This window comes from Parasteatoda tepidariorum, chromosome 1 (genome assembly GCF_982258835.1).
Source record: "Parasteatoda tepidariorum strain Cologne lab strain chromosome 1, Ptep-v5.0, whole genome shotgun sequence".
Lineage (NCBI taxonomy): Eukaryota > Metazoa > Arthropoda > Arachnida > Araneae > Theridiidae > Parasteatoda > Parasteatoda tepidariorum.
Genome location: NC_141755.1, coordinates 97,295,758 through 97,308,441, shown reverse-complemented (window position 1 = coordinate 97,308,441; position 12,684 = coordinate 97,295,758). Strand labels below are relative to the sequence as shown.

At 30.3% G+C, this 12,684-nt stretch overlaps 1 protein-coding gene across 1 annotated transcript; it reads left to right on the top strand.

The window, feature by feature from the left end:
• Positions 1 to 4,337: 4,337 nt before the first annotated feature.
• On the top strand, positions 4,338 to 10,484 carry LOC107455991 (uncharacterized). The gene is made up of 2 exons (XM_043040173.3): positions 4,338 to 4,476; positions 7,239 to 10,484. The coding sequence occupies exon 2, from the start codon at positions 7,508 to 7,510 to the stop codon at positions 7,994 to 7,996; it is 489 nt and encodes a 162-aa protein (XP_042896107.1). The 5' UTR covers positions 4,338 to 4,476; positions 7,239 to 7,507; the 3' UTR covers positions 7,997 to 10,484.
• Positions 10,485 to 12,684: the final 2,200 nt, after the last annotated feature.

The window sequence follows — 12,684 nt, the reverse complement described above, 5'->3', positions numbered from 1 at the left end:
AAAATCTGAATAAAATTATAATCTACTTATTTACAAAATATATCAGGTTTTCCTCATTCTGGTAATATTTGAGTTGAACGATTGCATTTCACAACTTACCATCATTCGAGGAAGTTATTTTAATTATCGGAAAATGCATAATACTTAACTACTATTCACAAAATATCTTCATATTTGTAGAAAATGTGGAATATTATTAAAAAACATAATTATAAAATTCAGTTTAGATTAATTCATTCAAATATATTTTAGACTTTCCTGCTTGCTGCTTGTTTCTTTTTGTTAATTTGTTCTTTCTAAATAAATAATCTATAATCTTTCACTAAAAGTATATCAAGATCTTTGCAAAAAATATATTATATAATTATATGACATAATTATATTACATTATATAATTATATTATACAATTAAATATATTTTTATTAAAAATTATATTATTATTATTACATTATTTCTCAATTTATATAAAAACTTATATTTACGTAAAAAAATCATTACAATTTCGTGAGATACGGTACATATTTGAAATGCAGAATAAGTAAAGTTCAATCTTTTAAAAGTATCTTAGATTCTTTTTATATTGCTAAAATTTCCAGCTTTTATTTATCTTTAAGTTATAGTGCAACCAATATATTTTTTTGACCATCTTGAACTGGTAAAACAGCATACACAATCATATACATAGACAATAGTCAATAAGATTCTTCACTACCCTTTATTAACTAGCTCTGATCCCTGCGAGAGGGGACATTCCCTATTTTAAGCAATTTCCGATTAACTAGAGTGCTCAAATCTAATCTAGAGCTCTGTGCTTAACGACAATACAAATTTCAATAATTTCCTATGTTTTAATTGAAGAATTTTTCGCTTATTGTCTCATACATTTCCAATTCACCTCAGTAAATTTGTCGTCTATAATAATTTCGAAGGCCAAGAATTTCCAAATTACTACAGAAACTCAGTGCTTGATGTTAATATAAGTTTCAATAGTTTCGTTAAAACAAAATATTCACAACTTTTAAAAATGGTTTAATAAAGTAATATTATAATATAATAGTAAAAATAATAATGGTCTAATAATTAATATAATCATGTAATAATACCCATAATGATACCAATAATAATGGTTCAATTACTACTAATAGTGGTCATACAGAATTTTTTTCTATATTATCGCCAAAAAAAGAAAAAAAAAACAACGTCTAACGAGCTTTTGGAATTTCCGACGAGCTATAATTCTATCTGGAGATGGGTGTCTCATGTCAATAGAACTTACAATTGTTTTTTAAATGGTGTAAGTGAATTTTATCGTTAATGGAAATATTGACAACATACAGAGATAAATAAGCTAACAGAGAAAATACTAAAAAGAAGATAATAATTAAATTAAATAAGAAGTGCATGTTTTTGATAGAGACTAAAGTGGGGAAAAAACAGAATTGAAACAAAAAACGTAGCGTGCATCAATTTTGTTATCTAATATATATAATTCTCTCACGTGGCTCCCAAATTTTGGCTGCATTTCTTTTCCGCCGGTGGCAACGTTTGCTTTGTTTTGTTTACGTTACTATTTCTCTTACACGGCGAATCGACCAATGATTGCCGCTAAAAATGTCACATGCCAAATCTAGATGAGGTGGGTCAACATATAGCGCTTTTAAAAACCGAATCTGAAATAACCAGAGAGCATCAGCTGCGGCAATCTCATACTATTAAGCTAGGCAGAAGTGAGTAGTCCTTGTCGATAGATTTCTATTTTAGTATTTTGTCGAAAGCTCTTTTTTATATATTACGAATTTATTTGACGATTTTTGATTTATATTTCGAATTATACTACAGCACATTTCTAATAGGTTTAACGAATTACATGTCATTTATTTGAATTCAAATTTATTTTAATGACTTAGTATTTACTAAAAAGATGTATTTTTTTTTTAAAAAAAAGTTTTTATTTGGATTTAAATGATTGTTTTGAATTCTTAGAATTTTGTGCATTTGCAATGGACCTAAGTTAGTAGCGAGCGAAGCGAGCTTGGTTTGCGAAGCAAACCATATAAGATTGCGTATCAATTTTCGGGGGTTGGCGAGCGTTAGCGAGCAGGGGTCACAGCCCACTAGTAATAAAAAAATGGTCAAAAAAAATTTATCTCCTGCTTACGTTTTTTGAAAATGATACACTCTAAGTTTTTCGTTTCAGGTTTGTCAAATAAAATTAATTTTCCCCTTTAGTCTATTTGAAAAACTTTCATTTATTTATTTAATTACTTTAGTCGAAATTGAAAAAAAAATCAGATATTGTAAACACAAAATTAAGACATAACAAAAACAAAATACATAACAAACAAATAACATAACAAACAAAAATTACATCTAGATAAATATGAGTACAAATCAAGTTTCAATGAACTGTTAAATTAGTAGTTAGCAGGAAAACTACGTCCATTACTTAATGTGAAAAAAATGAAGTATCACTTTTTTAAAAAATTAGATTAAGCGAATATGTGCTTAAATAATTGAAGTTAATTTTTTTTAATAAGGAAAGTAGCTATATAGCCTCCCCAAATGCATGCTAAAATTTAAAAAAAACAACAAAAAAAACAATTAAGATCGATAAAGTGATAAGAGTTTTTTAAACTTTATTTACTTTCCGTCTTATGATTAATTATAATGAGAGGAAAAACTATAAGGATAAATTTTATTTAACAAAACGGATTATAATTTGCGAGATGAATTGAGAAACGTTCTGTTTCGTAGCCAGTTCGAAAGTACTTCAGCTGTAATGATATTAATACATTTATTAAAAAAAAAATGATTTAATGTTTGAAAATCAGATTCGCACATAAAATTAATATTACTATAATTTAAAACTAGAATTGAGAAATGATGTCTGTACCGTGGATGATTTTTTTCAGTTTTATGAATACGCAATTAATATTGCACAAAAAATACAAACATTGGTTTAGGTTTATATTTCTGTTTGACTACTAACTTTATTAACAATGATTTAGCAATAAGTTAGCCATTGGGAATAATATGAATTTTTTTATGATTAAGAAGAAGACAGGATTGAATTTTCAATAACATTATTGAAATTCGGCGCAAAGGCTTGTAAAGATTATCATGATGGTTTTTCTTTGAATCCTCCATCAATAAAAATGCGGGTTCAAAGTCTTTTTCAAAATTTATCTCGGTTTTAATAAAGTTGTAAAATACGTTAACTTTGTAAGGGAAGATGTTTAGCCTACAGTATGCGATTTCGGATGAACAAATGCAAGGTAAATTGACTGCGTTATAATATTTGAAATCTACAGTTATTTACATGTTAATATATAGTTAGAAGAATGATTGATTCCAGTTATTAAATTCATTATTAATGAGGGAAAATTTTTACATCCATTATTTCTTTTATATCCAATGTGTAGAACGTCAGGATTGTAATTAAAATTACGTTGTCCTAGCAACGCGCTGTTTGCAATATGTAAAAATGAAACTCTGATGTGTGTGATTTTACTGACCTTGTGCATTATAGCTTCATCCGGTTCGAAAAATAAATTTAATTTCAGTTTTCAACTAATTTCAGAAAAAAGAAAACAAAATGGACTGCTACACTCCTCTAGATGCTAAAATTCTTTAGCTATAACAGCACCCTTGATTTCCAAAATTTATTACAGTTCTACTCAGGATAAAGTATACAGATACCTATTTTTCTGACTTCCACACGGAGAAAAAAAATATGGTCAAAACTACTAGAATATTATAAAAATTTACCATTTTTTGATAATCTTACCGTTTTTTTTGATATGATAACTAAGATAACTTTTTGATAACTTAATAACTTTTTGATAAGATAACTTATGATAACTTTTTTGATATGATACACTAAGAAAAAAAACTATAAAAAAACCCCTCTGATGTGAGGCCTGGGGCAACTGCTCCGTATGCCCTTGCCTTTGTCAGGCTCTGCTTGAAGTGAGAGTACCCAATTGTAAGTAATATTTCCATTTAAAAAGACCATTTAACAAGCATTCGAAATTTTAACATTCATATATTTTGATTTTAAAATAAATTTTAAATCAAAGTAAGAAATGAAAAAATAATGAATTAATTTTAAAAAAAATCGTCTGAAGTTTCAGTTTAGTTCTTTCAAATCGTAACTATAAAACTTCATAATTATTTTTCAGTTAATTTAAGAATTGTGAAGCATGTTGATCTAGATTTATTCATCAGTATTTTAACTATCAATCATCACGTGTCTATTTATGAGAGCCACTTTATCAATTAAAGAGCTTTCGTTTCTCATTTTCCTATCTTACTTTCACTTTCACTTTCAAATTGCGAAAACACCGCAGACTGCAGTGACCTTCAACGGAAAATGCCCGAATTATCCCATCTCCGTTCATCCTCTTCTTTGTAAACAGTCTCTTCTAATAATCGATGTTTTCTGCGCAATAACTCCTCAACAGCTGTAATATTTAGTAAGTAATCTTTTCTTTTACAGTACAATTATAATAGAGAATCATTTAAGACTTCTTGTATTTAATTTAATTTATATATTTTATATTACTTCTTATATTTTTGTATATTTTATTTATTTATTGAGACTTTGGGTATTTTATTTAAGTATTCACTATTTTTGTCTAAAGCATGACTGTCGCAGGGGTTCAATTTTTAGGGGGGTAGGGGCGGATCCAGACATTTTTCCTGGGGGGGAAGTCATAGACCCCGACCCCCCCCCCCCAATTAATTTTTTTATAAAAAAAAATTTTTTAAATATTTTTTTTCTAAAAAAAAAAAAATGGTGTTTTTAAAGCTAGTCTTCTCATTTATTTTTTTCATAATGAACAATAGAAGAATGCATAAATAATTCAAGTATTCAAAATCTTTAAATAATAAATGTAATGCGTTTTTTAGAAACTCCGGCAAATACAATCTTTGTTTAAACCTGTTGAAGCGCGCTTCAACATTATTAATGTTTACAATGAAACTATGACGAATTTCGCTTTAATCTTTTGGATTATGATTCTTGAAACAGTGAAGAACATAATTAGATGGAAAAAAAAATCGATTTTTCCGACCTACCTAGGCGTATATGTCCCCTTAAATAATTTTCAAAATATTTTATTTTTTTCGTAAACTATTAAAAAATTTATTATTTTCATTTTTTTCCAATTTTTTTTGGAGGGGGCATCACCCCTATGACACCCCCCCCACTGGATCCGCCACTGGAGGGGGGCGTAATTAAAATACGCAATCACAATAACTCTCTAAATTTCACTCACAAGAAAAAAATTCTTATGTCAGCTAATTATTTGAACAATGATTGATTTTTTTAATCTCTTTCTCGATTTTAACTTTGATAATATTTTTAAAAGTTTATTTATTCGTCTGAAATATTGAGGGGGACTTTTAGAGAGTTGTAACTCTTGACGGGAACGTATACCAACCCTCACCACCAATGGTCATAAAGCAATGTCGAGATGTGAACAAAAAACATACTTTCTCTGACTAAACATACCTTTTTTCGACGGATTTGAATTTTCTGTTCTCAAAATATTGGAGGTAACTGCGATCTGAGTAAAATGGTCGAAATAGTTCGGCCAGGAGAGCGGTCTGAAGTTTGGACCCCTTAATGCTAATTTAATTTTTCTTTTTTCTTTTTGCGTATTTGTATCTTGAGAACATTTTAAGAGTATTAAAACATTTTTGCACAAGGTTAAAAAATTTATTTATCTAAAAATAATTCCGTGCAGAAAATAGATTTTAAAAATTATTTATTATTTTATATAACAATAGTTTAAAAAATTGTAAGATATATATTTTGAATTGTATGATAACAAATCGTTGCATAATTTTAAAGAACGCAATTTTATATTGCAGAATGCAAAATCTGAGCAAAATCAGTCGAATAGTCTTTGAGAAATCGTGCTGACATTTAATAGGAAATTAATTAAATTAAAAGAATGTAGTAAAATTGGCCTTCCAGGAATTCATTGTCTCTTGTTCCCCTGGGTCTTACTTCAATTGCCCGAACAACCTACCGCTTATATGGCAATAGTATAGAAAAAATAAGGCTGTATACTTCGATGAATACAATATCGATGTGAAAGTAGTATAATAAATATCGATGTGAAAGTATAATAAATATCGATGTGAAAGTATAATAAATATCGATGCGAAAGATGTTAACATAAATTCACTTATAATAAGGAGAGATTCCTTAAACAAATTTACATTAATTTCATTTTTTAAAAAAAACGCATGATATCCAAAAATTACATTAGCCCTATTTTAAATTATATATGAAATGAAAATTTGCTTCTAATAAAAACAGATGCCTTCAATTTATTAAATAGTGTGAGTTAATTAAAAAAAATGCGTTAATAATGAAGTAAAACACGAAAGTTTTTTTAATTAAGAAATGTTTCAGAAAGATTAACATTTTAATTGATTTCTCAATTTATAATTGTGGTATCGAATCCTCATATAACAAGGTGGAAGAATAATCATGAATTATTTTCTTTCCAATTTCTGTTTTTGTGTAAATTATTTTTGAAGTTATACTTCTTTTGCGACTTCCAACATGGTTGCGTTAAACGTTTAACGCTTCATTTTTATTGGCCGGGAAATCACGTGGTAGGATCCAGTTTTCCATCATTCATTTCCATATTGTTTTGGTTCTCACTAGCATAAAAATAATAAAAGTCATAAAAGTATTGTTTTTCTATAAATATTTTTTTTTAGTTTGTTTTGATACACATATAATTTAATAGGGTAGTATTTTTTATTTTCAAATTTAGTGGATAACAATTGTAAAAAATGAGTGAAAACAATCCCACGGACAATGCGACGGATTTAAGGTTATGTCAAGGTACGTCTCTTGTCAATATCAATTGATTGTTAGGTTTTCTCTTCTGAAATTTCTCCCAATACTTGATCCAGGAGTTCCCTTGTCTTCTGAATTGGGTTCAAAATTACAAGGCTACGGAGTTGAACATTAGTAGTCGTAAACCCAAAAATTGGGTCATCTGTTCAATGACGGTTATAAAATAAAATAAAATAGTTGATAAAAATAAAATCTAAGCGCACGTCATATTATGCAAAAATGCATGTGTTCACTCCTAGGGAATGATTTTTTAAATACCCCCCCAACCTGTCTATTATGTCGAGCGCTTATGGAATAAATTTTGCAAGCTTTTGTAATAATATGTAGAATTGGCTATTTCCTTTGTCATTTCAGGTGATTTTCGAAGTGTTTATGAAGCAACATCAAATTTTGAAAAAATAAATTCTCCCAGGAAAAATGAGAAATTGACTGATTGTGGCAATATCATAAAAAGGAAGACAGGATATAACTCTGATAAAGAAGACAGTCTTCTGAAAAGAAAAAGACGGAAAGTAAAATCTAGATTATTTAACAATTCTTACCAAACGGGTGCATAAGTTATTAAAACAAGTTGGTAATAAAGCATTTTAATTTTTTAAACCCTAAAATTTTCCTTTATAAAAATGGTATTTGCTGTAGGCTTAGCTGTTGTTACAGCAATTAATCCTGCTTCATCCGTGGTAACGGCACCATTACTAACTAAAATAGGTTCAGGAGCAGTCGGAGCTGCAGCTGGAACTGCTGTTGGAGTTGCAACTGGTACAGCTGCAGGCGCAGCTACTGCTGGAACAGCAACTGCTGGAGCTATCGCTATTAAAGCCACTGCAGGTGTAACTGGTGCTGCTTTAACAGGCGTTAATATAGCTATCGGTCCTCCTGGCTGGATTGTGTTAGGGAAATCTGATTATTCCTGGACATGTTGGAAAAAAATAATCCATGATGATAGTGATAGCGATGATGGAGTTCCGTTAGCCTACATATTTGATCACCATAATGTAAAGTCAGTGTCCAATCATGATGACCATTATAGCGTTGAAAATGTTTGGGGAGAAAAATTTAAGATTTATTTTGTAAAACTTCCAAATGGGAACATTGCTGCTCACGCCGAATAAATTTTTTTGGTTTTATATGGGCTTTTACAGTTATAATTGATAATTTTTCTTGATTAGTTGTAGCTATTAATTAGAGAATGTCTGTTCTCTAAATTGTTATGTATGGTATGTTCAAATGTTAATTTGAAGCAGAGTGATCCCAAATTAAGTGCCAAGCCCCCAAAACATGGGTTTAGGCTTCCCTAAAAATGACCCGTAAAGTTTATTCGGCAAAGAAAAACTACCATGCAGAACCCATGTAGAAACAACCCATGTAGAGTATTTCGAAATGTTGACTTTATTAAATGTATTTTCGTGCATAAAAATGTGGTTTTATATGTAATTTTGCTCTATTTAATCCCCTTCCATATGCTTTTCAAATTAATTTTTGAATAAAGTCATAATTAATTTTTTTATGACGTTGCATAATATAAATTCCTTTTAGTTTAATAAGATGATTTCATCACTGTTAGAGATATGCAATATAATAATATATGATAATGATATATAGAGCGAAAAAACTGAAACACCCTGAATAACTTTTTATCTAATGATCGGATCTTCACGTTTTAGAACCTTAGTCTTAAAGGCTCCAGGGAGTGAATTCAAATATGTTAATTAATTAGTGTAAACTATATTTTATTACAAAATTAGACCCAAAAATGTTCTTTTGTGTCTGTCTTGTGAACTGCTTTTCTCTGAATTTATGTACCTTTTTTCTACAGATTTGAATTTGTGACTCCCAAAATATTGTATAGTTCATATAGTTTGGTCAGGAGAGTCCAGTAGGTCATTTTAAAGTAAGGATGCACAACTTGTGGTCCGCGGGCCACACGCAGCCCTGCAACTTTCGATGTGTTGCTCACGGTAGCAACCTGAATGCAATGAAAAAAATATTTGTTTTTGAAAAATTAAAAAAAAGTTCATAAATTTGAAATTGTGCATTTAAGTTTTTAATGTACCCAATCTCAACCAATGCAGTTTTTCGATCGCTTTTTTTCGATGGTAAACGCTACGGATTTACGCTAGTTTTGAAAATCTCAATATTTTTTTCAATTACGACATTATTATGATACAAGAATATTGAATTTTAGTTATCACGCTTGACTCTCTTCGTGTGTGACGATTTTGTCATAAATCCAATGACTTTTCAGTAGTTATTATTAGTAGTAGTTATTTTCAGTAGTTCAGTACCCATTTTTACGTAGTTTCTAAAATCGCGATTTTTTAAAATTTGTTTTAACGTCTAGAAAGTTTTGAAACACTTTATTTTCGCAAACTTCGTCGCAAACCTAAATGTCTTTTGATCCTTTTTCCGGTAGTTATTGCTACGCATTTTTGTGTGATTTTTAAAAATTTCGATATTTTTAGCTCGATATTATTATGAATCGCGAGTAACAAAACGCTAATTTAGATAGTCATTTTTGACGTGATTTATTTGTACCGATTTTATCGCACACCGAATTATTTATGAATCGTTAGTTAGGCAATTATTGCTACACATTTCTACAAGGTTTCGAAAGTCCCGATATTTTTTTATACGCTATTTGCGATACTTTAATTTCAAATCCCGCATTTAAATAGATAATTTTTTAAAGTGTTTTATTTATGCCGATTTCATCGTAAGTATAAAGTGATTTTAATAATTTCTTCGGTAGTTATAACTACACTTTTATTACTACTGTTTCACGGCACGCAAGTTTTGAATCGCACATTAAAGTAATCACTTTTTACGTGCTCTGTGCCGATTTTAACATAGTATAGGATTTTCTTTTTGGTCGTTAATTCTACTTGCAATTTAAAAGTCACACATCGTAATTCGCATTCACGTGATCCAAAATGAAAAAGTAATCAGTTGTGCAATTTCTAATTTTAAACATTTAGAAGTACTTAATTTTATGCCAACATGTTACAAGATTAACTGATAGAAAGAATTTAGTGCCTAGAACAATGATGTTTATATGACAATTACTACCTAGAATTTCAGTCAACATGTTTGTCGAAATACTTTGGCATGCTGCCTGTCGTTGGTCACTCTGCTGGTCATGCGGCCCTTCACTCAACATTGTTGTGAACCCAAATTTTAGGTATTCTCAAATACGTGACTTCTATACTGAGACCTTATGCATTATATTTTGTATGTTATGATTCTGTAAACTGTGACTTTATATGTTGCCATTTGTTTTGCTATATTGTGATTTTATATAATGGTATGTGTCTTGCTATACTGTGAATTTATAAATTGTACTTTGTATGCAACATATTTATAACAGTGCTATTGGTGAAACTTTATCAATTTTGGCTTCTTTGTTAAGATAGAGTGTTATGAAATTCAAAACATATTCAAATATTTAAAAAAATATTCGAATCTGTTATATTCGAAATACGTAACTTTGATAATAATACTACTTCGCTTTCATAAGGATATTACTTTACTTTTTCATATTGATATTGTTATTGATGTTGTGATTTGATACAATAAATTTAGAAATATTCTGATTTGGCAGCATATTTTTTGTTTGTGTTACTTCGGATAGAGTTGAATTAACTATGGTCACATTGTATAAATTTAATTAAAGTTCAAGAAGTATTAAAATATTGAATAGAAAATTTTAAATTGCATGACACATTATTATCTCATATTTTCAGAGGTAAGCAACTCATTTTTAGCAACTCAGAAATCTTTGTGATACATTTCAGTGTTTTTGATAAACATTTCGCAGGTAAGCCCATGTGTAATTTTTGTTGTTGACGAAACTCAAATATTTGACGCATTTGTTTTCTTAATCATCTGTCATGATCGGGAATTTGAAAGTTCTCGAACCTTCTTTTTCTTTTCTTTTTTTTAAAAATCTAATTTTTATACTACTTGCGCTGTATGACTCCTTCGACATAGTACAGGAGTTAGTGTTCTCACTTTTCTAATCAATGACCCGGGTTCAATTTCAGGTGATGAGTGAGTACTTGTATTCCTTTTATTTTATGTCATATTTCCTACTCAATTTTATGATTGAAATGTGGCTCACAGCACATCATCCAACCTTGACTGAGTCACTCTGTCCCGGTTTTAGGATTCCATCTTTTAATGAATAAGCGAGAAATGCCACATAATTTGCTCCTGGTCAGACCACATGGGCAGTGGATGAGCTGGCATCCCTCCCTCCTAACTCCCACTCCCCCCAAAAAAGAAGGATATTTTCAGTTACGGCAGATTTAACTTGCCCCTTGCTGCATATATGTTTTGTCAACTGTTGGGATCGAGCTCACGACTCTTAGCTCGCCACCAGTGGCATGAGTGGATGGATGCCCGGTGGCTGAGTGGTAGCGCTTCGTACTCCTGTGCCACAGGTCCTAGGTTCGATCCTCGAGCAGGGCAAAGTAGACTCAGCCTTTCATCCCTTCTGTGGGTCGATAAATGAGTTCCAAGCATGCTTGGGATCTAAACACTGGGGGTTTCGAGTTCGGCTGACCACCTAATCGGAACATCTGTTCCGGCAGCCCAGAGCCCAAGGTCAAGAAAACTGAGATGGGCACAGTAGGCCTTGGCCCTCAATGGGCTGTCGGGCCACTGAGTTTAGAGTTTAATGGCCTGAGTGACGCCTTTACCGACTGCACCACTGGAGCGATACTAAGCTGAATACTTCTGACGAAATTATATCTTCAACAAGTGAGAATTAGCAATGATAACAATTTCAGGAAATTTTCTCTCTGCGTATTTCCCAGGAAACGGTTTCGTCAAAGACATAATTAATAATTCATAACATCCACTTATAGAGCACTGAGAAAAAAAGTATGATTAAAACCTTCACGGATATGATAAAATTTACCGTGAGGTAAATTTTATCATATCCACCAAAAGTGACGGTAACTTTTACCAGCGCTCTTTGGCAATAGTTTTGGTATAAATAATTGTTTTATAATATGCGTTAAAGTTTGGTAAATGTGATAAAATTAGGTAATTTTATCACAATACTTTAGAGCATGGCATAAAAAATCTTTTTCTTCTTCCTTTTTTTACCTTTCAGAAATATTGGCAATAAAATTTATTAAATATAAATATAATAAAATTTATTTTTCAGTTTTATATTTTTTACTAAATGTGTGGTTTATAAGAACTATGAATTTGAAAACTAGAATTCTCGTTAAACCGTTAATATATGAATTGAAAAATTATAAATTTAATGGTTTAAATACGGTATGTTTTATTGTTATTAACAAGAATTATTGTCTTCTTTACCAGAAGTATCATTACCATACAGAACGGTAATTTTACCAGAATTTTTTCCCCGTATACAATACGTGTATGGATCGAAGAAAAATGTATTGAGAACTCGTTATCAGGATTGGGTGATGTTAAGATTTTGGCATCGCGATGTATCGTCATGCTAACATCACGATGTTTCGATACATTAATGTTTTACATGTAGAGTAAGTTGCATTTTTTTAAAAAATAAATGCTGCATTTCTTATAATTATTTCTCAATATTTAAAGACATGGATGTCTGCAAGAAAGCGATTAAAAAGCATAAAACGGATTGATTGTAAAAAAATCAACAGGATTCGCACACACACACAATTTAAAAAAAAACATCTTCCATAACTAAGAGATTCAACAACATTTCGATTCTCAATCACATTCGGATTCATCATGTCAGCAAAACGATGACTCAAGATGTAAAAAAAAAAACGGGGAAAGATAACAATCTTCG